The 27,844-nt window shown below is 44.2% G+C and overlaps 1 protein-coding gene across 2 annotated transcripts in view; it reads left to right on the plus strand.

The window, feature by feature from the left end:
• The first annotated feature begins 15,580 nt into the window (after positions 1-15,580).
• The window catches only part of SETD7 (SET domain containing 7, histone lysine methyltransferase), a 44,490-nt gene continuing 32,226 nt past the window's right edge, over positions 15,581-27,844 (plus strand). For both annotated transcript variants that reach the window (XM_004426482.3, XM_087437596.1), the window contains exons 1-2: positions 15,581-15,884; positions 23,992-24,121. In XM_004426482.3, the coding sequence (XP_004426539.3) occupies positions 15,845-15,884; positions 23,992-24,121 (170 nt within the window). In that variant the 5' untranslated portion in view covers positions 15,581-15,844. The remainder of the gene's footprint in view (positions 15,885-23,991; positions 24,122-27,844) is intronic.

The raw sequence follows: 27,844 nt of genomic DNA on the forward strand, positions 1-27,844 counted from the left end.
CCTGATCTATTGCCTGCTTGTTCTAATCAATTTATGAGTGAGGCCTTGGGTTTTGTCCATTTTCGAGATGAAAAAGCCAGGACTTGGAGAGGAGCATCCTGCCCAGGTGGACCAGTCATAATCAGGGAAGGAATTCAAAGCTTAAAATCAAGTCCACCCAGCAGGGAAGGCCTGGGTGGAATTCTCAGATGTACAAGGCTGTCCTTTTCTTGCTGTCTCCCCTTCTTCTCCTACTTGCCTTGCTTCCTTTGCAGAGGTTGGCTTCTAGACCTCCTGCTGCCCCAACACCCCAGTGTCTGGGCTTATCGTCTCTGGCCTGGAACCAGATCCTCTCCAGAGCAACTATCCTTCTCTACGCTAGGCCTCCCACTCCATCTCCCCACCCAAACATAACTTGCTTCTCCTGCACTGACCTCATTTGTGCAAAGTAAGGCGTAGCTATTTCAGATCCACCAAAGGTAGACCAGAAGGGGATGGATGGCCAGAGACACTGCCTCCTCCATCTGCTAGCAAAGTTGGGCCACATTCAAATCATACCACTTACTCTGCTAAAGTGGGGGCAGGCCCAAGTTCTCCCTTGGAAGGATATGTGCAGAAGGCCTCAAGCAAGTAACGGAAAAAGGTCCTCACATGCCCCCAGAACTTAATTCTTCCATGATAATAGCACCACCATTTGTACACTGTCTACCAGGTGTCAGGCACTCCAAATCTCATCACCACCCTATGAGGTGTTACTACTCCCATGTTACAGGTGGGCAAACTGAGGCTCAGAGACATTAGTAACTGGCCCGTTGGTGATAGAGCTGGAATCTGTACCCAGGCCTGCTTGACTTCAACACTCATCTTCTTAACTTCTACATTCTTCCATGTTCAGCCTAACTCTGAGACGGCTGACCCGTTCCCAGCCGCCCTGATAGCCAGACAGTGTCTTAATGTAGAGAGCTGGATAATACTCCAGGGGTGGCCTCCTCCTGCTCTTCTGCATCTCAAACTCTCACCTCTGTGGGAAGCTGATTTCCTGCAACTTTTCTCTCTGTCCTGTCCCTACTCCCTTCAATTTCTACCTTTCATGGGTAGTTTCTGATAGAAAGGTGTTGATGGCTCTTTATAACTATCCTTTTAGTTCTCCTTTTTTAAAAAAAATGGAAAAAAGAAACAAGTTTATATTTTAAAATGTGGAAGCATGATTCAGTGAAGTAAAAAATTATGTCAGAACAGAGAACATAAAAGACAGAACTCTAAGAAGGAGACATACCAAACCTGTACAACATTGCAAGGCTATTTTGCACATTGAAGAAATCACAAACACCTCCACCTGCTGTGCCCTTGAAAGGCTCTCTGGGACTCCTGCAGGCAGTGAGAGAGCCCTTGTGCTCCCCTTGCAAATATCACCAGTATTAAAGCCCTGGCACCATTGGAGCAGTGGAACCAGCCCTTAACTAGGAGCCAGTCAACTACTTAACAACTGAGCAACCATGGGTAACCAGTCAGCCTCTCTGGGCCTCAGCTCCACATCTGCCAGTGACTTCCAAACGCTGGTGCCAGGTTGACCAAAACCAAATCACCTGGAGAGTTTTTTTTTTCTCTGAGGGAGATTAGCCCTGAGCTAACATCTGTGCCAATCTTCCTCTACTTTGTATGTGGGTTGCCACCACAGCATGGCTGAGGAGTGGTGTAGGTCCACTCCCGGGATCCGAACCTGTGAACCCAGGCCACTGAAGTGGAATGTGCCAAATTTAACCACTTCGCCACGGGGCCAGCCCCACCTGGAGAGTTTTTTAATAATCGAGTTCTACTTTGTAACTGATTGAATATCCCTCAGATGAAGCCTAGGAATCAATATGTTTTAAAAGTGCCCTGGTGATCCCTACCCACAGCCAGATTTGGGAACCATTGAATTAGATGTTATCTAAGACACTTTCCATCTCTAGGTGATATCTTAATAAATTTTCCCTTACTCCACTAAGGGCAGCCTGATAGCAACCCCCTATTCCTGGTGTTGCCAAGTACATCCCAAATGTCAGTAAAACAGGGACATTAGTCTCTATTGCAGACCAGAGACCACAAGGATGGATTTTGATGACCATTTGAAATTAAGACCCAATGAGGGGCTTGGCTGCCACACAAGAGAGAATAAAGTTTGGCTTTTGCCTATCTGCATGGAAGGCAGTGAATAGTTCACTGGAAACAGAGACAATTTGTGACATGTTCTTGACAGAGCCCTGTTGGGGAGAATGTCTCTGTCTTTAAACAAAGCAAATTCCTTGCTTTCGAGCCTATTGACAAACAGAACCGACTTAGAGTTTATGTTTTTGTATCTGAACATTTTGATGAGCAAAATCTCTGTAATGATAATATCTTGCAGGGAAGAGATTTTAGATAGCAAAATGTAGTTCTTACTTTGGAGCATTTTTGAAAGAAAGAATTTCTATTACTGTTATGGGTTGAATTGTGTCCCCCACCCCAGTCCCCCCCAAAAAAGATGTTGAAGTCAGAATCCCAGTCAGAATGTGACCTCATTTGGAAACAGGATCTTTGCAGAGGTAACCAAGTTAAAATGAGCTCATTAGTGTGGGCCCTAATCCAATATGACTGGGTCCTTATAAAAAGGGGAAATTTAGACACAGAGACACGCACAGAGGGAAGACCATGTGGAGACACACATGGAGGAGATGACATGTGACTGAGCAACATAGCTACAAAACGAGGAAGGCCAAAGATTGCAGGCAAACACCAGGAGCTAGGAAGAGGCAAGAGGGATTCCCTACACGTTTCAGAGGGATCACGGGTCCTGCCGGCACCTTGATTCCAGACTGCTAGCCTCTAGAATTGTGAGACAATACATGTCTGTTCTTTTAGGCACTCAGTTTGTGGTACTTTGTTACAGCAACCCTAGGAAATGAATACAGTTACCAACTTAGATTTTAAAATAATAATAACAACAAAAATAATGGCCACCATCTGTTCCTGGGTTTTACATGCATGATCTCATGTAATCCTCTCAACAACCCAAAGAAGTAAGTTTCGTCCCCACTTTTATTTTATTGTCATCCCCATTTTAGACAAGAAGCAGGCACAGCTGAGTAAGAGGAAGAACTTTGCTGAAGGTCAGACAGCTAGAAAGGGATGGGACTTGGATTGGATCTCAGGCTATCTGACCCCAAACTCTTCCATATTATATTGCCACTGATACTATAGAGCTGGCTCCATGGAAGAACTAAACCCAGAAAAGAAAAGAAAACCTAAGCAATTTCTCGACCACTGAAGCCAATACTCATCACCTAGTCTCATTATCTTGTTGAAAGTAAAATTGCAGGTCAGATACAACAGGTATATACCAAGACACATTATTAAGTAAAATGTAAAATGGTTTTAAATGAAGCCATTTGAGATTATCCAAAGCCTGCTTCTAACTATTAGTATAAATTAATCAATAATCAAGTCTATATATTTATAATAATAAAAACAGTGACATCATAAGTGTGATGGTTTCTATTTTACGGTTGATGACACTGAGCTACTTCAGAGAGAGAAGTGACTTGTTCAGTGGACACGGCTGTAACCAGTCCAGAACCAGGGCTTGGACAGTCTCACCTTCTTACCCTTAGTCCAGTATGCTCTGCCTCCTGTAGCAGCCAACATGTACGTGATACATTCCACATATGCCTAATTATAAAGAGATAACATATATAATGTGATCCTTATTTTTCCAATGAGATTTTCCCCCCTGAATTAGCTCAGTTAAATATATAAGCTATTAAGGCTGTAGATGAAAGAGTCAAATGTCTGTAATATTTAATATATTAATTTGGTTGCATATATATTTAAATCACACATTATATAAATAATATCTCAATGAAGAAATATTGCTATTTTCAAGCTCACCTTTCACGAAACAATTTTATTCAGCCAGGATTCCTTTATTTATTTTTATTTATTTATTTATTTATTTTTTGTGAGGAAGATCAGCCTTGAGCTAACATCCATGCTAATCCTCCTCTTTTTGCTGAGGAAGACCGGCTCTGAGCTAACGTCTATTGCCAATCCTCCTCCTTTATTTTCCCCAAAGCCCCAATAGATAGTTGTATGTCACAGTTGCACACCCTTCTAGTTGCTGTTTGTGGGACGCTGCCTTAGCATGGCCAGAGAAGTGGTGCGTCGGTGCGCGCCGGGATCTGAACGCCGGGCCACCAGTAGTGGAGCGCGCGCACTTAACCGCTAAGCCACAGGGCCAGAACGAAACAATTTTATTCAAACTCTTCACAAACATCTTCAACATTAGTGTCTCCATCATCACTAGGGCCCTTTTTGGAATCCTCAAACAGTTTTCCAGAGCACATTCTTGTCTTGCCTAAGCACTTAAAATTCCATATAAGACACTGCATTGGAAATGTTACCTCATTTTGTATTCATCCTCTAAATATAGATTCAACGATGCTACAAGTATAACTGTTTACCGCTGTTGCTTTCACGTGATCTTTAAGAGTTCATGTACAATGACACACAACACTTAACACTCGGAAGGTCCTCTTTTGAAGAATAGTAACTAACGGACCATGTGTTAAATTTCTGTGCCTCCTTCTTTACCAATTCTACCAGGAGACCCTCTCTACCAGCTTCCAAAATTAGAGTTCATTGGAGGTTAATGGGTCTTTCCCAAATAGAACACTTTCTTATTCAAAATAACACAAGAAATTTTAGAAGATCTCCCATGTAAGGAGACCTCTCTGCTCTGTGAGGCCTAACTTTTAGGCAATAAGAGCTTTAGCCTCAAAGTAGTGGCACAAAGATCAGATACAGGGGGAAAAAAATGCCTGAAATTACCTAGTGGTAGTTTCAGCGATGAAATGATAGTTTTCAATGATGAAACCCAAACTGAACCTATTATTTTTCAAGTTGTATTAGCATGTTTATACTTAGATAAGGAGAAATTCCCTGAGAAAGCTCATGAGACACCAGTTATTACATACTTGGATGGAAGAATGCTCACATGTTGATTCTAGCCTCTAGAATTCAATGGGTAGAAGTGTTGGCGTCAGCCCCCATCTGCCCTCTGTTACATGTAGATCTGCAGGAATTCCCTCAGACAGGCTCAGATCTGCCCATGCCAGAGCTGTCTTGACAAGGCAGATGGGCTTCTGTCCACAGGCTCAGCTCATCAGACACAGGACTGAGGTGTGGCCATGACAGCTGACTTCCACCCTGCTCTCTGAATCTTCCACACCTCTGGCCCTATTGCCCCCTCCTCCTTTGCAGGAAGCTGCTTTTCCTCAAACACTAATATTCAAAATCAACATTTAAATTGTATTTCTTATTCATTTTCCCTGTTTTGTGTCCTAGAAATGAATTTCATCATATTTTTTTTTCTACTGAGCATCGTGGGTTAAATAGGCTTTTGTAGGCTAGTCTGGGAACATTGTTTTCAATGAAAAATGCATTCTGTGTTGGAAACAAACAACATACACAAAGAAACGTTGGGAACACGACCTCTTTGTAGAGTGGGGACTGCCTGTCCAGCCTCCTGTATCAGAGTTAAAGCCTGCAAGCACTCTCTTTTCAAGTTTGAGCAGCCAATTTTTTTAAAAAAGTCTCAATCTGGAATGAAAAGCTATGAATCTGACCACATGTGGGGGATCCTGAAAAACAGACCGTTTTGATATTTTTTTTATCATCCTCTTTCTAACTGGGAGGGGGAGTGTAGAAATGAAGTGATATAATTGCCTTCTTTTTCTTTAGGAAAACATCAGCCCTCTGAGGAGAAGGTGGTGGCAGGTGATGAAACTGTTCATTCACTTGACAAAGATAAGCTACTTAATTAATGAAATCATCCAACAACCCTATCTTGAGTACCTACGAAGCGCTGGACACTGTTCTAGGTATTCTAGTGCTAACTCTGACACATCAAACAAGGTCTATGGGGAGACTGACATTAGGCAACAGAATAAAACAAATAAACAAGAACATGTGAAGTAGTGACAAGTGCTATGATAAAAATTAAACAGGGGAAGTATTAAACAGAAGTGTGTCTGGGCAGCTACTGTTGGTCGGATGGCCAGGGAAGGCCTCCCTGAAGAGGAACTTTTACACTAAGACCAAAACCCAGCTATAAGAAGATATAGGGAAGAGAATTCCAGGTACAGGGAACAGTGAGTGCAAAGGCCCGAGGTAGGACAGAACTTGATTTTATTCCAGAAACAAAAGGGCCAGTGTGGCTGGAGTGTAGCCACTGAGAAGGAGGGAGGGTAATGTGAGAGTTGCTTTCGGAGGTGGCAAGGGACCAGGTCCGCAGCAGGGGCATGCACCCAGGGTAAGCTGTTTAGATCTGATCCTAAAGGCAGGGACAACATTGGAAGGCCTTAAGCAGGGCAATGGCTTATGTGTTCTGACTTGAAAGGCCACTCTCCTACTCCATGAGAAGCCAAGAGAAGCAGAAGCATTAATTAACATGCTGACAGTTGGGATGGCGGGGCCATCAGGGACTCTGCACTCACCATGTGCTGGAACTCTTTAAAGGGCTTTATCCGCATTTCATTGATTAGTTCTCAAGACCATCCCATAGAGTGGAAATTATTAGAATTTCCATGTTACACATAAAGAAAATAAAGCCTAGAAAAGTAAAGAAACTTACCTTCAGCTGATAAGTTTTTTTAAAATAACCTCCTTTTATAATTACATAAGTTAATAATAGTCATTATAAGCAAACGTTTTTAAATGAGCAAAAAGAAAAAATTAAATCACTTGAGATCACGTGACCCTCAGACAACGACTGTTAACATTTTGGTTTATATTTTTCCAGATGTTGTGCTAGGCAAATATATTATCTACTGTTTTCAAAAGCATATGACTACTTATTTCTATACATGACTTAATTCCTAGATTAGAGATCTTTTACATTTTTATTATTAATTTTAAGAATTCTGTCCACAAATCTGCCTTGAATGACAGCGTGAAACAATGTTGAGTTGTAATACATAAAATCAAGTATACTATTGGATAGTCTATTAATATGAAATATGAAATATTAAGAATGGAGTTAATTGAAAAATAACAGAATATTATGTATCCTATAAGCCCATTTTGTCTATGTTTATATATTTTTAGAAAGTGTCTGAAAGGCTATATACCACATTGTTTATAGAGGTTGCTATTTTTGTTTGTTCGTTTGTGTTTGTTTTTGTTTTTGCTGAGTAAGATTCGCCCTGAGCTAACATCCATTGTCAATCTTCCTCTTTTTGCTTGAGGAAGATTCACCCTGAGCTAACATCTGTGCCAATTTTCCTCTATTTTGTATGTGAGTCACCACCACAGCATGGCCAATGATGAGCGGTGTAGGTCTGCGCCCAGAGAACCAAATCCAGGCTGCTGAAGCAAAGCACGCCAAACAACCAGTAGGCCACGGGGCTAGCCCTAGAGGTTACTGTCGGTTGCTAGGATTTCAAGTGAGTTTTACTTGATATTAGGAAGATAGAATATCTACAATGAGCGTTTTTCTTCTAAAGGTAATAAAGTAAATGGTAGTTTAAAATTATAGATTAAGATTGCATATTTTAGGGCCGGCCCTGTGGTGCAAGCAGTTAAGTGTGCGCACTCCGCTTTGGCGGCCCAGGGTTTGCAGGTTCAGATCCCAGGCGCGCACCAACACACCACTTGTCACATCATGCTGTGGCGGCATCCCATATAAAGTGGAGGAAGATGGGCACAGAAGTTAGCTCAGGGCCAATCTTCCCGGCAAAAAAGAAGAGGATCAGCATAGGATGTTAGTTCAGGGCTGATCTCCCTCACAAAAAAAAAAAAAAAAGGATTGTATATTTTAAAAATTTAATAAAGTTCTCCAAAAAGGATTTTTCTGTCTTCTATACCCACAGCTCAAAAGTCATCTGTCAGACATAAATTGCTCCCAAGGTGGCCATACTCAGCAAGCTGCTCTGGCAGGCTTGCTTGGATGGTCCCTCAATGGCAGAGAACATCTCCTGGACACTTACCCATCCAGCACTGTGCTAGGCACCATGAAGGCTAACCCAGCAGTAGCAAACATGATTTCTGCCCTCCACCTCAGCCACCAGAGCCAGAAAAACAAACAAGCAACTTGGGCTCAAGTAGCATGCCATCTCAAATAAGGGAGGGTCACTTGGGACACCTCCATAAAAGCATACCTCCAGGGATAAATTCAAAGCTCTCCTCTGCCATCCAAGGCCAGCTATGTATATGTTCTTGTGGTTTTTTCCCCCATAAGTCTTGGGGTGCTTGTATGGCACCAAGAAATTTGATGTAGAGCTTCCTCCAGAACTTTTCCTTCACTCAGCCATCTTCTAGAATTTTTTCTCCACCTCCATTCTGTTATTTCCCTTTCCTTTGTATCTGCCTCTTCATGGTTAGGACAGCTATGGCTCCAATCCCACTACCACTAGCTATGTGACCTCAGACAAATTATTTAAACTCAGAGTCTCAGGTTTCCTCATCTATAAATGGAGATAATACTCTATAAGGTCATTTTCAGGATTAAATAAAATCACATGGATCAAGCTCCTGGGATACAGTAGACTGTCTCTAAATGCCGTTCTCTTCTTGTTTCTCTCCTGCCCTCCTATGCCCACCTTCTGAAGGATGATGAGATGTGTGGTATGGTTGATGGTCCAATGGGCCTTGATTTGAGCCCTATTTGGCCACCATTTTTGTTGTGGGATCGTGGCAAGTCTTTAAACCATCCTGGTCTTGGGGGATTGCTATGAGATACAAATGAGATCATAGACGCCAAATCACTTTTTTTCAAGACAAAGCTCTCCAAATACTAGAAAAGAGTGTGGCTGCAAGAGAAATGGTCCTCTGGATGAAAATGAACCTAAAAATAAGATAAATCCACTGTATAACCCAAAAATTTTCAGTAAGCATTTTCAGAGGGACTATTTTGAAACAGGAAAGTTAATTGTAAAATACCCAAATCTTATGCAGGATTGGTGGGAGGGAAAAGAAAATTGAGAATGAACAACTGAGAATACAACTGAGAATGAACCTAACCTACTTCACATCACGACCTTTTGCCACACCTGCATGGGTAGAGCTTCACAAGGGAGGCCAGTCCAGAGACGGGGAGTACAGGCAACGTGGACAAGGTGCCCCACCTTCCCAGCTGAGCAATAACTAGGATACCCATTCTGATGGGGAACCCAGGCTCAGCCCAGGCCTCAGGCATTGCCCAGATGCCAGCTTGGGAAGAGATCCTTAGGGCCTACAGAAGACCTGCCCCCACAGCAGGGCTGCTCACCTAGCACTGTTCTCCAAAAAAGCAGTGCAAGGCCTGACACAGGCTGCTTCTTTGTGTTCTTCTATCTTGACCACAGGAGCATTTGAGCTGGGCTCTTTAAATTTGGCTGAAAGATATTCCAAAAAGTTGGCCACAGCATCTTTTCCTGAAAATTGATCTATGGACTCGGCAAGGAGGATCAATAGGACCTTAAATGACCTAAAAGACACTCTATATTCAAAAAAGACTGCAAGGCAGGTCCCAGCAAAGTACATCCCAGGAAGCGATGGCTTAGCTTCAAGCTCCTCTGGGTGTGGGCTGCCTATGCGTCAAGGGTGTCACTTCTATACCAGGGGTCCCAGAAACACTTCATCAACCTGTCCTTGTTTGTGTCTTCAGTTAACAGGGCCATGTGAATATTTCCATTTCTGGATATTGAGTTCAAAATCAGAGTCCTGTTTGGACAATGAGAGGGACACTATGCTCTCCATCTATGTTATAGTAGATGCACCTATACCCTCAAGACGAAATTTCACAGCCTAAGTCATCACAGCAAAAGGCTAACCTCTCTACTCCCGCACAGAAAAGGAAAAATATCCTTGAGCTGGGTACCCAGGAAAACGTGGACAATTCTATCACGGCACAGGACATGTGTACCTTAATAAGCCTGATCTCTTTATCCAAAGTGCATGGTAGCCCAAGGAAGATTAGGCTGCTGTTGGTGGCCCACGAAGCAAAAATGTTGTGCTTGTCCAAGAACTTGGGCACCAGGGCGCCCTCAGAAAGTTAGACTAGCAAAATCTGCACACACAATGGATTTGACTAGAATTCAGCGGGAGTAAACCAAGACAGTGACTGAAGAATTGAAGATACCTCAAACCTTCCCACCAAAGTGACTTAACTGTAATATCAGTAAGGTACAAATAGAATGTGATTATGACTTTAGAAGTATAAATCTGCCTAGTTGGCTGTATAGGATGCCATGTGGAGAAACCGATTTGAAGAGACTAGTCCATGCAAAAAAGAAGCCCCAAGTCTCAGAAGCTGGCAGGGCCATGTAAGCAGTGATGGGTGGGTAGCCTTATTCTTTCAGGACATTGTGTCAGGAATATTTCTCTTGTAGACCACACAACTAATTTCATTTATTCTAACTCCAGGCTAAGTAAGCAAACATCTGGATGGAATTTGTCTTCTCAAGTACATTTATCTGCAAAAAGAGACTGTGCCTGCCATAACATGAGTATTCTGGTCTGTCAGTCATCATTCAGGTATGTACATCAGTCTCTGGGTCTGATTAATGTGAGTCCACTTGAGGAAGGTCAGGATCTGGGCCTTGATGAATGTTGTGACGTTTGTGGTAAATAAGTCAGCTGGAAATACCCTTCCATTCACTCTGTGTAGAGTAATGTCAAAGGAGTACACAATATACCCACCCTCTGCACTGTCAGCAGTTGCATATGACCAATTGTAGCTCCCAATAGCCTCAATATAGCCCAGTAAAATAATTTTTTTAAAGCAATAAAATAAAATAATACTTAAGAAGACACATTTGGTTCTGATGGTAGTTGCATTTTTTGAATTTCTGCATCCTCTTGATTTTTCTGAAGTAATTTCTAAAGCAGTTGCCTATTTGAAAATCGTTTCCAATTTTTCATTTTCTTTTCAAATTATGTCACTTGGAAGGTTCACCAGACTCAAACCTGACAAGCGTTTTTACATCCCATAATACAAAGACCAAAAGAACCAGGCGCACTGTGAAGGAAGAATACTTGCCCAGAGTGGACCCAGACAGGGAGATCTGGGCCGCATCTTCCCTTCCTCCATGCCCCAAAAGGTCTAATTTAGTTTACTGGATATATTGCAATGACATTAACACGTTACAAGAACAAGAATCAAGTGAGAGAGAAAAAAGAAGCTTAATGTGGCTCGAGGTATTTTAATGCCATGGCAACTATGATGTCTTCTCTATTAATTCACTTCCTCAGGTCAGGTTATTCTGCCCTCTCCTGCACTTCCTGTTGCCGTAATCAAATCAGGTCACCCTGAAATCCTGAGTCCTCTTCATGACTGCAGTCATGTCTATTTCCAGCAGAACGAATTTTCTCCATCTCTTCCTTTGCTCCCAGACCTTTATTTGGTGCCCTTGATGTTCCCGGTTGCTCTTCGCTGTGCTCCACAGGCTGTAAATGCTTCCCTTTCATCCACATCTCCTCCCCCACACCCTCCTCCTCGCTGCTCATCTCCCTGCCCCTCCCTCCAGCTTCTGCAGTTGTCACTAACACAGTTAGCCACTTGATTAGTGACTCAGAGGTTCAGAAGCCAAGGACCTTGGTTCTCCTGAAAGGCCTGTGCCTCTCCTCCTAGAGCAAGATAAGGTCCCTCCTTCACCCCAGATCTCAGTGCTATTAAGTTGAGATGACTTGGGAACTTGAATATTCCGTTTGGTAGAGTTGCCCCGTCTTCTTCCGCTTTCCTTTTGCTGTGCACATCCTGGGGCTCTTCATGCTCTATTTAACTTTTTCCCCAGAAAGGTGGGCAGAGGTTTGGGCTTAGAATTTTTGTAGCCCAACCTCCCCATTTACAGGTGGGGAAATTAAGATACAGAGAGCTTAAGTGACCAGTTGCATAGCTAGTTCTTGGAGGAACCAAAACAAATAGGGTGAAACCTCAATCAAATTGGTGAATTTAGTGGGGAAAAAATCTTGTTAAGGGGTGAGTAGTGCCAAAATGAAGAGTTCCTTTACTCATTCTGTCCTTGTCTCCCTGCTGGCAGTGTAATCAAACCATCAAAGCAGAGTTGGGACACGAGCCATAGATCCACCTGGAAACCTAGAGAGGCACCTGCCTCCCAGGAGCATGGAGACTCGGAAAACTGCCTGGCCTCCTCCAGCCCCTATCAGCAGGGCAGGATGAGGGGTCAGTGACAGCCAGCACTAGCGACTTCCACATGAGTACCACATACACTAGGTTTTTCACAATTTGCCAGTGCGTATAGTGGTGAATTGACAGAATTGTTTCCCCTAAATGTAGGAAGGTGCATAAAATACAAGATGCCTATAAAAATCTATTTATTGCAAGAGTTATATCAGTCTTATAAGTAAGCATCAGCCTTCTCTGGGGAAAGACATGGGTGGTAAAACGAATAAAATAACTCAGTATTTTGACTGCTTGCTGCAGTGGAAGAGGGACTTATGTTTCCCAAGACGAGTGTGAAGAGAGGGATATATTCTTGGATACAAAGGAAGCCAGCCACAGCAGCTTAGAAAAGCCACTCCTTGGTGTGGGCATGGAAACAAGTCCCACCCCTGGCAGGGCCTGGCTGTTGGACGTCCTGTGCAGTCTCTTTCCTCTCTGTGAGGGCTGGTTCTGGCGCACTGAGATCTGCTGAGTTAGGAGCTGGCCATGCTGCTGCTGCTGCACATTGTGATTAAGAGCTTTATTGATTTTTCAAGCCCATGACCACATTGGTGGGGACAGAATACAACAGAGGAGGATGGCGGGAAGCCAAGTGGAAAGAGGGTTTATGAAATGAGCTCTCAATGAAGAAAACTGTGGGAAAGAATGCGATGGAAGCAGATTTGGGGCCAGTAGATGTGGGAAAGTAGAGCAACTCAAAAACGCTCTTCAGACTTTGCACTGAAGCAAAGCACTTTGCCAAAACGCAGGAAGAGGATCCCGTCTGTGAGAAAGACTCAGCACTGTTTATATAAAACAGAATATTCCTCTCTGCAAAAGCATCACTGACAAAGCTTATCCTTCATTCTGTACCAGGCACTGTGTTAGGTCCTGGGGCAATAAATAAGAATCAGCCAGTCTAGAGAAAGGGATGGGAAACATACACAACATGATTTGTAAAAATGCAAATGTATCTGAAGGGAGTCATAAAAACATTCTGCCTAAACTTTGGGCCCAGAGCCAGCAGGAATGAATGGTGGCAGAAGGGGGACAGGACTGTGTCCTGGCTGCTGCCTGCCTCATGTGCAAATCTGATGGAGGTTCTCAGGGAGCTTTCCCTCCTGTCACTGCCCATTCTGTCAGGAAGACCCTGGTCACTTCCCACTCCACTCCTTCAGGTCCAGAGGCCTGCTTCAGTGATGGGGGCTGTGTGCAGGGTTTTTTCTCATGGTAGCAAGTGCAAAGGCGGCACTTGACAGTTTGGGTGTACAGTACAGGCTGGGAAAACATCAGAGCACCAAGGGGATGGCTAGACATTCTCCTCTGATCCTAAAGATAGGGACAGGACACTTGTGACACAATTCCTCTTCCTGCCCCCAGGTACCCATTCACCATGAACTTGTGTCTCTGTGGTTCCAACTGTGTGTTTTGAGGGGAGATTTCTTCCAACCTCCCCTCCCCCTGCCTCAGCCCCCTTTGAATAAAGGAATAAATTCTTGTTGCTTCCTTTGGCTTTCAGCATCTTTTCTGCCCCAGAAAATAAACTGGAAACTGGGGAAGAAGATGGGTATCTGGTGTATTTGGTACGTCAGTGTAATGTGTAAGGGAAGAGATGATATGTTAAAAAAGAGAAAATAAGAAAAATTATCATATAACTCAAAACCAGTGAGTGATCATGCTCAGTACATGATGGCGTTTTCTTTTTTGTTTTGTTTTGTTTTTTTAACTCAGAGATAAAATCCTGTTTCTGTGGTTCACGTTTGAAAATGATGTTAACCTGAAGTGGCTCTTTGATCTTCCACTGCAGGAACACCTTCTCTGTGTAGCTTTGGAGGACTGCACTGGAGGACTTTAAAGAGGTTAAACTTAAGCCAGAAGACTTCAGAGGGGTGTAGCTGGGAGACCTCAGAGTGGTCTAGGCTAAGCTGGAGGGAACTTATGCCAATATAGCCTAAGCCTCTTATCTCCTGGAGGAGGAATTCGGGCTGGCAGGGGTGGCCTCCCAGGCCCCTCGGCAGGTGAGCAGCACCAGACCCGAAGTCTCCTACCTCCTGGTCCAGGGCCCTTCCCTGTCTTTCTAAAGCAGTCAAAAGGGGTTGAAATTCCTGGCAGTGTACGGGGCAAATGTCCTTAACATCATTCTCTTTTTCACAGAGGAAAACTGAATTTAAGAAGAAACTCAGAATACTCGGTGAAAAACACCTGGCATTTAAGCACAGAGCCAAAAGCAAGGCGTGGTCTCCCGGGGCTGGAAGCACTTTGAAATCCCCAAAGTCTCATTTCAGTTCAGAAAACAAAATGGAACAACTTTCTTTGCTCCCTCCTGCCCTCTCCCCCGTGCAGTAGCTGTTCTTGGCAGAGGCCCAGAGCAGCACCTGGTAATTCCACGGTACATTGTGTACATTTGCATCCATTTAACCAGCTATTTACGGCCGCCCTTTACCGTCACCTGTAAGAGGCAACGCCACAATGACACTAAGTGGCTAGGCTGGGAACCGGGTGCCTCGCGATTTCCTCCACTTGAAGAGCCCGATTCTGTGGAGTGGTTGGCACTCGGAGCAACAGGGAGACAGCTGGGGACATCACACGTACAGGGCGGGAGGCGCGAGGAGGCGCGCCAGACGGAGGGTCCTTCCTCGTTAGCTCCGCTCGGTGGCTCCTTTTCCGTTACCACCATAGCGAGCAGGAACCTGCCGGGCCTTCCGTGCCGCTTGTTTCCTGCCTGATAAAGAGCCCGCTGCCGTTTGGATTTGCTGAATTTCTGAATCACCCGAGACGCCCGGCGGTCCCGAGGAGGGTGGGGACGCGGCGCGCCAGGGTGGGAGCCGCACTCCGGCGGCATCGGGGCTGGAGGACACCCCCTTGAGTCTGGGAAACCTGCTCGCGGATGTGATGCGGCCCGGCGGGGACACCTGCGCTCCGGTGCGTGCCGCACTCGTGCAGCTCCGGGTGGCAAACGGGGTGAAGTGGGGGCGAGGGAGAGAGGAAGCTGAGGCGCCGGAGCGTCGGAGCCGCTTCCTGAGCTTCCCTTGCTCTTTGGAGGCTGTCCCGAGGGGGGCCGGCGGGCACCGCACGGCGGACTGCCAGGTTGCCCACGGCACAGTTGGAGGTCGGGAGTTCTGAGCCCCCCGAGCGCAGGTACCCCGCCACCCCAAGTGCCCGCGAGAAGCCCGCGGCGCCCAGGACCGCGTGGCGCGCTCGGAGCGCACCGAGCCGCGAAGCAGCAAAAGATAAACCCTGATGGGCCGGGGGCCGGGTGGCTGGCGCGCAGAGTCAGCGCGGACAGGGAGCGCCTTTCGTTTTAAGGAGCCTTACTTCTGGGAAGGGACAGGGAACTGTCAATCAGCGAGGGAGGGAGCGCACCGGCGCTGGGTGATGTCAGCGGATCAGCTGCTCCATAACAAAGAGGGGGTATTACAGGAGAAAGTTGCAGCGGCGGCGGCGGCCACGGCGGCACCCCGGAGCCTCGGAGGCGAGGGGCAAGTGGGCGAAAGGAGGGGGGACGGCTGCTGCCGCAGCAGCTGAAGGCCAAGGCATTGAAAGGGCTGTAGGGGGAGGCAGGGCGAGCCTGCCCCGACTGCTCCTCCTCTTCCTCCTCCTCCTCCAAACTCGCAGGGTTCAGCCCCAGCGCTCGCTCAGCCGCCAGGAGCACCCAGAGGGACGGGAGGCAGCCGCGCGGCCCCGAGCTGGGCAGGGTCCGCAGCCGCCATGGATAGCGACGACGAAATGGTGGAGGAGGCTGTGGAAGGTACAAGCATTTCTCTGGGGCCGGGGGAGGAGGCGCCGAGGGCTTGGAACGCGGAAGGAGTGGCGGGCTGCGACCCGCGCGGCGCCGGGCCCCGCGGTCGCCACTGTCCCCTGCGCGGGTGGCCCGTTGCCGGCTCGGCAGGGGCCAGTCTGCCACGGCCACGCCGCCGGGAGCGCGCACTGCGCGGCGAGGCGCAGGCCGGGAACGGGGCTCCGCCGGGCCGGAGCCCCCGGGAGGGCACGGCTGTTCCATCCCGCCTGGCCACCGCCTCCATTCGCCCTCGGAGTTGCGAAACCTGCCCCGCACTCTGGCCTTCCCCCTTTTGGGGATTGAAGGGGGGCGGTGCGCAGGAGGACAGCCCCCTGAGACCCGAGGTCTCTGCGGAGCAAACCCCCCGCCCGGTTTTGGCAACCCCGAGCCCCTGTCCGGCCGCCAGCCCTTTTCTTCCGCTCACCGCTGCGACCCGGGGTGACCGCGGCGGCGTTCGGGTCGGTTCCCCTGCGCAGTGCACAGGGCCGAACCTGGCACGTGGCAGCAGCGGCCCGAGCGGCCGCTCCTCCGAAAAGATGAAATCATTGCAGGGCACTGGACGAGACTCCCGACCCGGGGCTCGAACGCGCGCCGACCGGGAGGCGGGTGGCCCTCTCCTCTGCTGCCCCCGAGCGAACTCAGTCACACCGCCCCCTCCCCCTTCCTGCTTCCGAGCCCGGGCCGCCGCCACGCTGTGCAGGCGCGCCGCAAGCCCGGGCCGAAATTGCTGGGTGACACTTAACTTTCTGAATTCCATGCAGTTGGCTGCGGGTGATATCACCGCCTTGGTGTCGTGTTTCTCCGCCCCTTCTCTTCTAGCGCCCCTCCCCCGACTTTTCTCGCCACTTTGTTTTGCTGAGTTTCTCCACCTCTTTTTTTGCTAGTTCTAAAAAGCGAGGTGGGGACGTTATACAATCTCGTTGTTTGTGTCATGGGATGTTATGATTTTGTAACAGCGAATCCTGGAAGATACTCTTGAGCGTGTTTATTTATTTGATTCTACCTCAGACTACGTCGTGATGTTTTGCAGTGTTGTGTGGTATTATTCCAAAATATTTTAAACTAAGCATCTAAGTGAATAATTTTTAGCTTTTGGTTGAATCTGGTTTGTGTTTAATTGGTAGAAACAAATTCTCATAAATGGTAAAGGAAAACAAAGTGGCAACACTGTACAAATGCATAAGGATACATGGTCATTGCTACTGTGGGAGAAGAAATTAGTTGTTATGTTTTTATAAAACATAATTGACTCCTTTTGCAGTGCTCCTGGGGTCGGAGGATGAGATTAAGTGGAATAATATTTCTGAATTCTCTAAAAGGTATCCATTCTAATGTAACTATTAAAACATTTCTTTATCCAGCTTCAAAAAGTGTTTGTTGTTTTAATTTCACAATGTTGTGAACTCACAGAACTATTTATTTCTCTAATAAGTAAAGCCAATGTTGGGGTTTACTGGGGCCCAAAGACATTGTTTGAGTTGATCCATTGGAAGCCTTCTTATTATTTAAGTTATTGACTTCTTGTGCCTTCATGTTATGAAAGATAAATGAAAAATGCTCTTCTCAAATTGTTAGGGCTTGCTCTCATTCTTCAAAGTTTACTTTTACTTGTAAAAATGTCATGCAAACCTTTGATCATGGTCCCTGCTCCCCGCGTTAAACCACGTTCCCCTCTGAAGCTGTCTAGAAATATAAGCCCCAGTTGTCCATGGTCTCCAGGCTCGCTGCAGAATGTGAACAAGCAACTTGAGAAAATATATCAGTGTTGTTTTTGAGCTTGCCAATGGATAGAAACAGAGAAAGTTCTTTATATAAACAAGGAAAGTTCTGTTATATAGAGTGACCATATACGTTATTGCCCAAAATCAGAACATGCCTGAGAAGGAGAGGGGTCACTATGGATATTCATGCTGGGACAACTGGCATACGCCTTGAATGTTTGGGGCAATCCAGGACACGTGGTCACTCAGCTGTACCTACCAGTAAACGATTATAGTAACACAGACTTTTTAAGTCCTTAAAAGCTTCTAAGGCTCCAACTCACACAGTGTCTACAGTATGCATGAGTACTCACAGTAAACTGCACCAGTGGGCTTTTCTCCAGCCCTGCTTGGCCTTTTTAGTGCCGTCCGGAATAGTCTTTAGTTAACATCTAACACACGCATGGGGACTAGTTTAAAGCTAGTCTGAATATCCTGGTGTTTAAGTACCAACTAACCTACCTCTCTCCATAAACAAAGCCTCTGTTCTCAGTAATTTCATTGTCTGATCTATTGTTATCATTGCTGTAATTGTTTAGTTCTTATTTTGTACAGGCTCTGTGCTAAATGCCTCACACGCACATTACCCATTTAGTCTTAGGAGGTGGGTACTAATATTATCCTAATTTTGCAGAGGAGGGAACTGAGGCATGGAGAAGTTAAGAACTACTCCAGGGACACCCAGTGGGGAGTGGGAGACCGGTTTGGACCTCTAGAACCCCACCCCACTTTACCCAACTGTCTTCTTCCATTTTTCTTATTTTTTATTTTTAATGAGTCAGCCAAATATATGAAATACTTGGTAACTGAGTTTGGAAGCAGCAGTTAAGTATTATGTCAGTAGCACTCTTTATCAGTGGTAATTTTTTAGAGAGTTGGTTCTGATAGAGTTCAGTGACTTTCAGAAAAACACATCTAGGGAAAGAGAATTTAACTTACAGCCTCTGCAACAGACATCCTTTTTCTTCCTCTTTAGAAATTTACTCTAGGGAAGAAATTGGTCTCTTCAGGACTTGAGTTTAAGTGTCTTTTGTCACATCATATCCGTTTTGGTTCTCTGTCGGGGTGGAACTGTAGCTTGGGTGAAGTTGTAAACTCAGAGCGGATGAATCCCCGGCGGGGGCGGGGGCGGGGGCGGGGGAGGGGAGTGGCTGAGTACGTGTATTGGCTGTGCTCCTTAGGAAGGCAGCAAGCCCTGGGCCTCAGAGGGCCTGAAAATTCGGCCTGAGCTCCTGCCATAGATTTTTAAAAACACTTTGAGGCTCATTGGTTCAGTGGGGAGAGATGTTTAGCTTTGGGAACAGAAATATTTTATTACTGTATCTGTTTCTTTGTCTATCCATAGATACAAAGATGAATACAGTGTGTTTCCTAATATAATTTCAAATAAATCTATCATATCTAAACAGATGAATTACAGTAGTTGCGAGGAAATAAAAATTACTTCCAGCTTGGGGAAGGAGACAGGGAAAGTTTTCCCAGAAGAGGTGGCATGGAGTTGAGTTGAGAGGGGAACTTTGTGAGTAATGACATAGAGATACGGAATTATGCAGGCACATTCAGAGATGAATCATTCGGTTCTGCTGTAACACAGGACCCAGAAGGAGAAAAGTGGAGGGTAAGACAAGGAAAGGAGTCTGTGTCACAGGCTTCGTGCTGGAAGCCATGGGAAGCCGTGCGGCTCTTTAGAGCTGGGAATGGCAGCATTCGAGCTCTGCTCTGGGAAGATGAAGGCAGTAATGAGCAGGTGAGGCGATCACCTAGAAGGCTCTCTGCAATAGTTCAGATGTGTGGTTCTGAGGACAGGAAAAAAGAAAAGCCTGGAAACATATAGGAGATACTCAGGAAGAATCCTCAAAAAGGGAAACTATCAGAATCCCCAGAACTAAGGAGCCGGGATGAAAACAAGCATCTCAGTGTTCCACTGCCTCAACCCTCTCAAAATATCAAGAATATTTTTAACAGTCCCCCTAATATCTTATCCTGCCTGTCTCTAATAAGACTGCTCATGCTCTGTGCTTAGGAAAAATGCATGCTAAGTGTGCTGGTAGCACCCTGTCCGTGTGGATCACACATTAAAATTATGACCCTGACAATTGATAATTGAGCTCTTGCAAAGAATTACCCTCAAAAATCAAATTATGTTTTTAACAAGCAGTGTAAACGCATCATCACGAGGGCATGTTCTTTGCACTAAACAGAATAAGCTTGCCTTTTATTATTATTATTATTTTTAAGCAGTTCTATTCTACAAAACCAAGATCGTGTGTAAGGATCTCTTGTTCTGAGACACACACACACACACACACACACACACACACACCCCACTCTCAGATCTCCTGTGAGTAAGCCTGAGGCGGTAAGCAGCCTGGTGTCTGATCCAGAGGGAATTTCCTTTGCCGAGATGGACCATCACTGCCTGGAATACAGGCCTGGCTCTCATCAGGTTAAGGAAAAAGCTCAGAGGTAACTCAAGGGGAAAAATTTAACTGTCTATCTATTCAGTAGATAATGATTTTTAGAACAAAGTGAAAAAGTACACTTGTGAAACCTTTACACTTTTTTCCTTTTCTCTAACTTCTATAAATATTTAAAATCATGCTGTGGACAGATACACAGCACGTGAGCTGGGACAGCATTATCAACACAGAGCAGTCATTCAAGTGATTTGTCCTTGTTGTTGGGGCCTTGTGTCCAACCTCTGTTTAGTGGGAACTGGCCTGGAAGGCTGTTGGCTGAGTTGGCAGATTTTACAAATTGGCCTCAGTCAGAGCAAGGAGGACTAGTGTTTCTCTTTGAGTTAGGTAACACTTGGAAAGGATAGGAATTTGCAACCAGGATATGCTGTTGAAAATCCTGGTGGTTCTATGAGAATTATTTTAACTACAAAGGTTCTCCCGCTTCTCTCCCTGGGACCTGGGCACACCTGCCTCTTTAGAGGTACCTTCTTCCAGGGAAGAACGGGAGTTGCTTGTTTGCCCTTATCTAGAGAGAAAGGGAATTGGAAGACTTGGGGAAGGGGCTTTCAGCATTTGTTAGCACATTCAGAGTGGTTAATGTGTTTCTTGGGCAAGTCACAAAGTATTGGCTTCCTCGTCTATAACATTGGAACTTGGGAGATTGTTGTGAGGTTTAATTTAGATAAAAGGAAAGCACAGAACCCAGTGCCAGATGCATAGTAGGCACGCAAACTTTTTTCTTCTCTGTATATCAGTATCCCTCTCCAGTAAATTCACTATTCCTGACAAGACAAATATTATATAATCTTATTGTCCAAATGGCATTTGAACGAGAGTTGTACCAGAAGCTCTTCCAGCACGAATGTTGAAAAGAGATGTGAGGACATAGCAACCCAGTCTCTTCTCTTCCCTACAGTTCTTTCTTCGGAAAGTCTCTGTGTTATTGTTATTGTTTTGGTTGTGGCTGCTGTTTTAAAGTTCTACTGCTGGGACAACCACGCCAGGCTATTAAATATTCAGGGTGGAAATCTTGAATGATCACAACCCTCAATATCTAGCTCCAGTTAATGGGGCCTGTTAATTGATCACATCCTGTTAATTGATCACATTGTCCTCCTTTTGGAAGAAAACAAAACGAACAAGCCAACAAGGGGGCCCTGCTGTGCTCTGAGAGAAGGAGATTTTAGGATTTTCTCACAACAAGCAACCTAAGACCTTTGAAATGGAAAGGCAGTGTTGAGCAGCTCCTTCTACAAACACGACGTCACCAATGTCACCAGAGAAGCGGCCATCATTCAGCACCTCTTCTACATACACGACGTCACCAATGTCACCAGAGAAGCGGCCATCATTCAGCACCTCTTCTCTGTTCCTCTCTCTCTCTGGAGACTAAGAAGGTGGTGGAACCCGTCTTCACTGGCCTGTTGAAAGAGGCATTGAAACAAGTGTCCTTCCTGGAGCGGGGTTCATATTTTTGCTTTCATCTCAATTGGGATCAGTACTGTCCCTCAAGTGCTTTTAGTGTGCATTAGACACTTCCCGTTTTCCGTAATATCTAAATTCCGTTGCTGAGGGTGCACTTGCAGTGTTTTATTCAGACATAGGAGAGAACACTGTGACTGAGGGAAGGTGGAAATGAATTTACATCAGGTTTTTTTTTTCCCTTAGTGTTCATGTTAATCATAATATTTCTCTTGATCTAAAGTAGAATAAAAAATTTTATCAAACATTAACTTTTTGAAGTCTGAAATATGTGAACTGTCTCCCATGGGGAGAGCATTTTCAACAAATTAGTAAATACTTCAATATAAGGCTAAAATGATTATTCTGATATTTATACCTAAATCAAAAGTAGAATGCTAAATTCATAGGAATGTTAATAGCCAAATTTGATTTGGTCTCAACAACATTTCATAAAAGCTTTTAGCTATACACTGAGTGTCTTTTTTTTTTCATGAAAAGAAAAAAAGTAGATTTAACTTATTGCAATGAGAGAAACGTCAACATTAGATATTTGGAAAATAATTGTCCAAATTATTACATATGACTCAAGTGTCATTGAATTATGTCATGTACAGTTGATTTTTGAGCAAGAAGAAAGCAATTATGGCCTAGTTCCCTCCTAACCCCTAATTTCCTGGCCCTTGATAGAAAAAATTTGTGTTAAGAGGAAAGGAACCTTACCAATTGTGATTTATTTAAGTAGCCATGTTTTATTGTAATATAGTCTAGGTAACTCATTCTATACAGAGTCAGATGTAGCAATGAAACAGTGTATTTGTTCGTTGTTGTTTCATGTTTATGTAATCAAGGATATGAATAAAGAGCTTTTTTTGTTGTTCCTTATAGGAATGCTTCCTTTCCATCTCTTCTAAGGGATGATATTCTCTTATCACTTTAGAAAAAACCATTTTAGGAGATTAAAGCATTCATTGTGGTGATGTGGTTTGTGTTTTCTTTTATATCTGTGAGCCATCTGGAAGCCACATTTAAGTGTTTAATGTCCCTGCATTGCTCACAGTGTTTAATGCTTTTATACCTTTTCATCTGTGACCCAGGTCATTAACCCAGGAAAAAGCCAGTAGATTACCTACTGCCTTCCTTTTCACCCACCTCTGCAGAATCAGCTCACCAGAATGATTGGGGAGACACCAGTGAGGTGATTTCTGGGTTTTGTGAAATATGGAGACAGTAATAAAAAACCTAAACATTGACTGTAAACATAAATATTAGAAGATACCAATCTGTGATCCAGGAAGAACCAGCACTTTAAAGATCACAGTAGGGGCCGGCCCTGTGGCTTAGCGGTTAAGTGCAAGCACTCCGCTATTGGCGGCCGGGGTTCGGATCCCGGGCACGCACCGACGCGCTGCTTCTCCGGCCATGCTGAGGCCGTGTCCCACGTACAGCGACTAGAAGGATGTGCAGCTATGACATACAACTATCTACTGGGGCTTTGGGGGAAAAATAAATAAATAAAATTATTAATAAAAAATAAATAAATAAAGATCACAGTATAATACCTGCTGCTGTTGTTCAAAATCACTGCTTAAATGGCCACGTGGATACTTCTAGCTACTTTTAAAACACAAACCCTCTGAACACAGTGGTAGAGGGTATATGACAAAGTTATGACTAAACATTCAAAGCTGAAAGATTTTGTAAAATAAAGCAGTACATTCAAGTTTAAGCTTAAGTTCAAGCTTAGGACTCTTGAGGCCAGGTGTTAGTACGATGAGGCGCATAAATATTAGGGCAGTTTTAGAGACTGGCTATGTCCCTTGTTGTTTGAGTGACAAATAGCATTGAGTGTGGGGTTTTCAGAAGTTGCCTTGCTAGCAGTCTTCCACATCATACTGCAGAATGATATATAAAATCATGTTGTATACTTAGTTCTAGAATTAGATAAGTTATTGCAAAGACAATGTATCTGGCAATAGACTATGAAACGGTGCTATGTCGACCACATTTCTGTTAAGCATGAGAGTTTGGGGGCCTTAATTCCAAATATGACAGGTACTATGAGGGAAAGTACTTGGTAAATTGAAACATGCACTACAGATGTTATTACTGTAATAACTCTCAGTCCCCAGTAAAATGCATGCTTATCTTTGGTTCATATTCTGAAATGTGTCTAAGTCCCTCTATTGTGGACCCGTCCTTTCACAAAGTGTACATAACAGTCGGGTTGATAGTGCTGATGCAGGCGAGGTGAGAAGCCTTTGCGTTCACTCTCCCCTCGGGCAGGGAAGGGTGCTTTGGCTGCTCAGGGGACTTACTGGCAGCGCCTGAACGCTGACGCATCGGTGGGGGAGCGTTGAAGGTGTTAAGATTTGCCTTGTGGTTCCCTTTCTCCAGGGCACCTGGATGATGATGGATTACCGCATGGGTTCTGCACAGTCACCTACTCCTCCACCGACAGATTTGAGGGGAACTTTGTTCACGGAGAAAAGAATGGACGAGGGAAGTTCTTCTTCTTTGACGGCAGGTAGCACTCACAGTTTTGTTTTGTTTTGTTTGGTGTTGGGGGGAGGTTACCAAATTACTTTATTTGAAGGAATGATACAAAGGAAAGAATTTAAGTGGATGTTTTGGTACAACTTATAGACAAGGTAAAAGTAACCCCAACATGCATGCACTGCTTTGGGGACCAGGGAAGTCACCCCCGTGGTTATGGGGAAGGCTTAGGCTTAGCTAAAGGCTTAGCTCCATCATCACTGCCTCGTAAAGTGTTCTTGTCAAAGAGATGCTCTGCCATGCCAGATTCGGGGACCCCCATCTGGTACACCTGATCCTTTGATGGATTTCACTTGCTCATTCAGGTCATGAGTCTCAATGAAATCTTGCCACTGGGGACATTTTTGTCAGGGGCCAGTTTATGCAGTTCCAGTAGTGACTGATTCACGCTTTTTTCCAAGTGTCATGCACACTCCATTGCATTTAGCCCGCTCTCCCAGTCGTCACACTCTGGTTTCTTGATACCCTAAAGAAAGATTCGGCCGCTTCGTTGGTTCTGCAGCTTCATAATTTTCTCAGCATGTTGCTCTTTCCTCATGAGATGGGGTCAAGAAAATATTTAGCAAAGTTGTTCAAAGCCACAGCATCACAGTGCAAGCAGTAAGACACGGACAGGCAGATGGAAGAGGTGTACAGCTCCAGGCTCACGGCGTTCTCAATGCTTGTCTTTGGGATAACTGTGAGATACCTTAATGCTGATGTCAAAACTAGTATTTTCTATGTTCTACCTTTAGTTAAAATATTTTTCACAGCAGGGTTCTTTTTACTTTGCTTTTACCTCTTGTATGAGGAAGGTATGAGTCAGAAGCTTCTTACTCTCTTGAGATAGCTGGAAATGACTGTACAACTTCTCTCTTTCAAGAAAAGATGGAGTTGCACGAGCCCAGCTTTCCAACAATGACTTTTAAACCATGTCAACTTCAGAAATAGTGACCATGTGAATTTCTCAAGCATTTAGAGGAATTCAGAGCCATGGAAGGACCAGCTCTTTTCAGACCGCTTGATTGGGTAGTACAGAAATGGATTTAGCTAAAGCAGGTTATAGGATTCTGTGGGACATAGCACCACTTACTAAGCTCCCGACATTGGTAATAAGCCGAAGCTTCCTAAATCTTGGAATTCCTTTGGGAAAGGAAATGTCTAAGCTGGCAGTTGAAGGCTGATCACAGGGACTGGCTTGTGACCCAGCATCCTGTTTCTGTAGGTGGAGTGAGTTGTTTTTAAAGATATTAACAGTTCCTCAGGCTCTCAATGATCTGACATAAGGAGGGGTGAGGAAAGCAGTAAAAACCCATCACAGAACTTTTGTAAAATTTCCTTTTAGTTGTTAATTCCAACCTTCTCTTTCCCATTGCCTGCAATCCCATATCCCACCTTTTTTTTAGCAGAGCTTTGCTTATAAAATGTACATTTTAAATGGTCAGCTATGTTACTTCCTTTCTTTCGCTCTCCTGGGAATGCCTGGTGGGTCCCTGAGTCACGTAGAGTCCTCCTTCAAGATTTGGTGTCAGTGCTTTCTCCTCTCCTGATCCCTTTAGCCTGCCCAGAGGGACACTTCCTGCCTCATTGCTATAGCAGTTAGAGCTCTTTTCTGGAAGGTGTTACTTTTTACCGCATGCTGCAATTATTATTTTAATCATTCAACAAGTGTGTGTATACACACACACATACACACACTCGTAAATGTCTTGTTTCCCCTATAGGGCAAAGGTTTCCTTGAGGGCAGAGTCTGTGTGTGTTTCATCTATTATGCTTCATAGCACTTTCTCTTAATTTGATACTAAAAAAAAAACACTCTTGCTGAAAGAGAGAGTAGAATTCACCCAGAACACCCACTCATACACACACACACACACACACACTCATGCTTTAAATCTAGTAGTTTGATGATCATACCCAGTAATTGATTGACTCTGGGAAAACAGTCCGGCAGGTTTGGTTGAATTTCATGTTGGTTACTTGCTTACTTCACAACCTGAGACACAGAGTATTGATGGGCTAGAGTTAGCTTCTGAACCAGCGTGCCAAGAATAGCTGCATGTTAGCTCCGTCCGAGATACTGATCCCCTCAGCCCTCGGGTGCTGAGTGGGGCCTGACACTCCACGAGCACCTCCCTCCTTCTGTCAAGCTAGTCACTTCTGGCTCCAAGCAGCTTCATCCAGTTACCCCAGGGTATCATACAAATGCAGTCATTTCCATGTGTTCATGACATGAAAAAGCTTGAAGCTCTAGGTCAGGCTGAAGCACTAAGCCAATAACTGTCTATGGGATAGAAATAAATTGATATAATTTTTTTATCTTTTTGAGGCACCAATTCACTAGGTTTTATACCTACCACTCAAACATCTGTAGAGACTTAGGTCAAATAGTAGACTCAAAAAATGATGGTATTAGTGAGCACCTTGAGACGTTAACTTTGTTCACCTTCTTCAGATGGATGGGGACTAATACCTTGAGAGGAGAAGGTCAGTATCCTTGCAAAATGACATGTGATGAAGCCATGTGGTGACAGGTTCTCGTCACCTTTTTTCTTAAGCCCAGTGCTGATCATGTTATGAGACATCTGCTAAAAGGATTGCTGTAAAAATTAGTGAGATATTCTTAGGACTGAAAAAAAGGCCATGGCATCTTTAAGGTCTTTCTAAGGGGGATGCAAGATTTGGTCATGAAGAAGTCAGTTGTTTCTACATGAAGAATACACCTTAATTTACATGTAAATAAATTAGTTTAAATGACTAATTTACATGTAAATTACACTTAAATTAAGAATGCATGTTAATGTACATTTGTCTATTAATTTTTCTCTCTATTACCACTCCCAGTTTTTAAGGTCTGATATGTTTAGGTAAAATAAAGTGGGAACTCTATGCCTTTATTGCCAGTCAAGAGGCGTTGGTCTGGAAAAATTTCCCCAAGAAAGGCTGAGATCAAGGTTTTGAAATAGGTGAGGAAACAAAAAGTTTCTGTTAGAGTTTAAGAAAGTTGTTCAAACCTGTAGTGCTGGCTTATCTTCCCAGCAAAGGGTGTGTTTGCAATTGCGGGAAGCTGTGTTTGGAAAATCATAAAGTATGTTGACATAAGATTTGGCCTGATGCATACTAATCTTATATAAAACCTGAACCCAAGTATGTGATTTTTTTTTTTAAACCACTTTATTGAGGTATGATTCACATACAAAAAGCTGTACATATTTAGTGTATACAACCCGATGAGTTTGGAGTTAAGGATACGTCCATCACCACAATCTATGCCATTAATTAGGTGTGTGATGTATGAGAAGGTTTCAAACAAATATGAATTTGTATCAAGAAAATTCTAGAATCAGTTTTTCCCTTATCGCAGAATATGATAAACCTGAATACTAATTTTAAATATTCAGATCACCAGGAAAAATGGCCCTGTTAAATTTTTTAACCAAGTCCCTCTATAGAAGCAGAATATTTTATTTTTAAATTACATTATGTGGCAAATGCTTGGTAGAATTAAAAAACTTCAAGAAATACAGAAATGTAAAAAGTGAATGTGCTCCCAGTTTTTTGCCCTCGCCCTCATGTCACAGAGGTAACCACTGTTGGCTGAGAATTTAAGTATGTTAATTAGATATATTCAAGGTAAAATTAGGAAATAGCTATCTATTTCTAAATCTCTAAATTAAGTTTCAATAGCCAAAATGTACGTGGTTTACCTTTTTAC

This window comes from Ceratotherium simum, chromosome 12, assembly GCF_057802395.1.
Source record: "Ceratotherium simum simum isolate JZ-2026a chromosome 12, ASM5780239v1, whole genome shotgun sequence".
Taxonomy (NCBI): domain Eukaryota; kingdom Metazoa; phylum Chordata; class Mammalia; order Perissodactyla; family Rhinocerotidae; genus Ceratotherium; species Ceratotherium simum.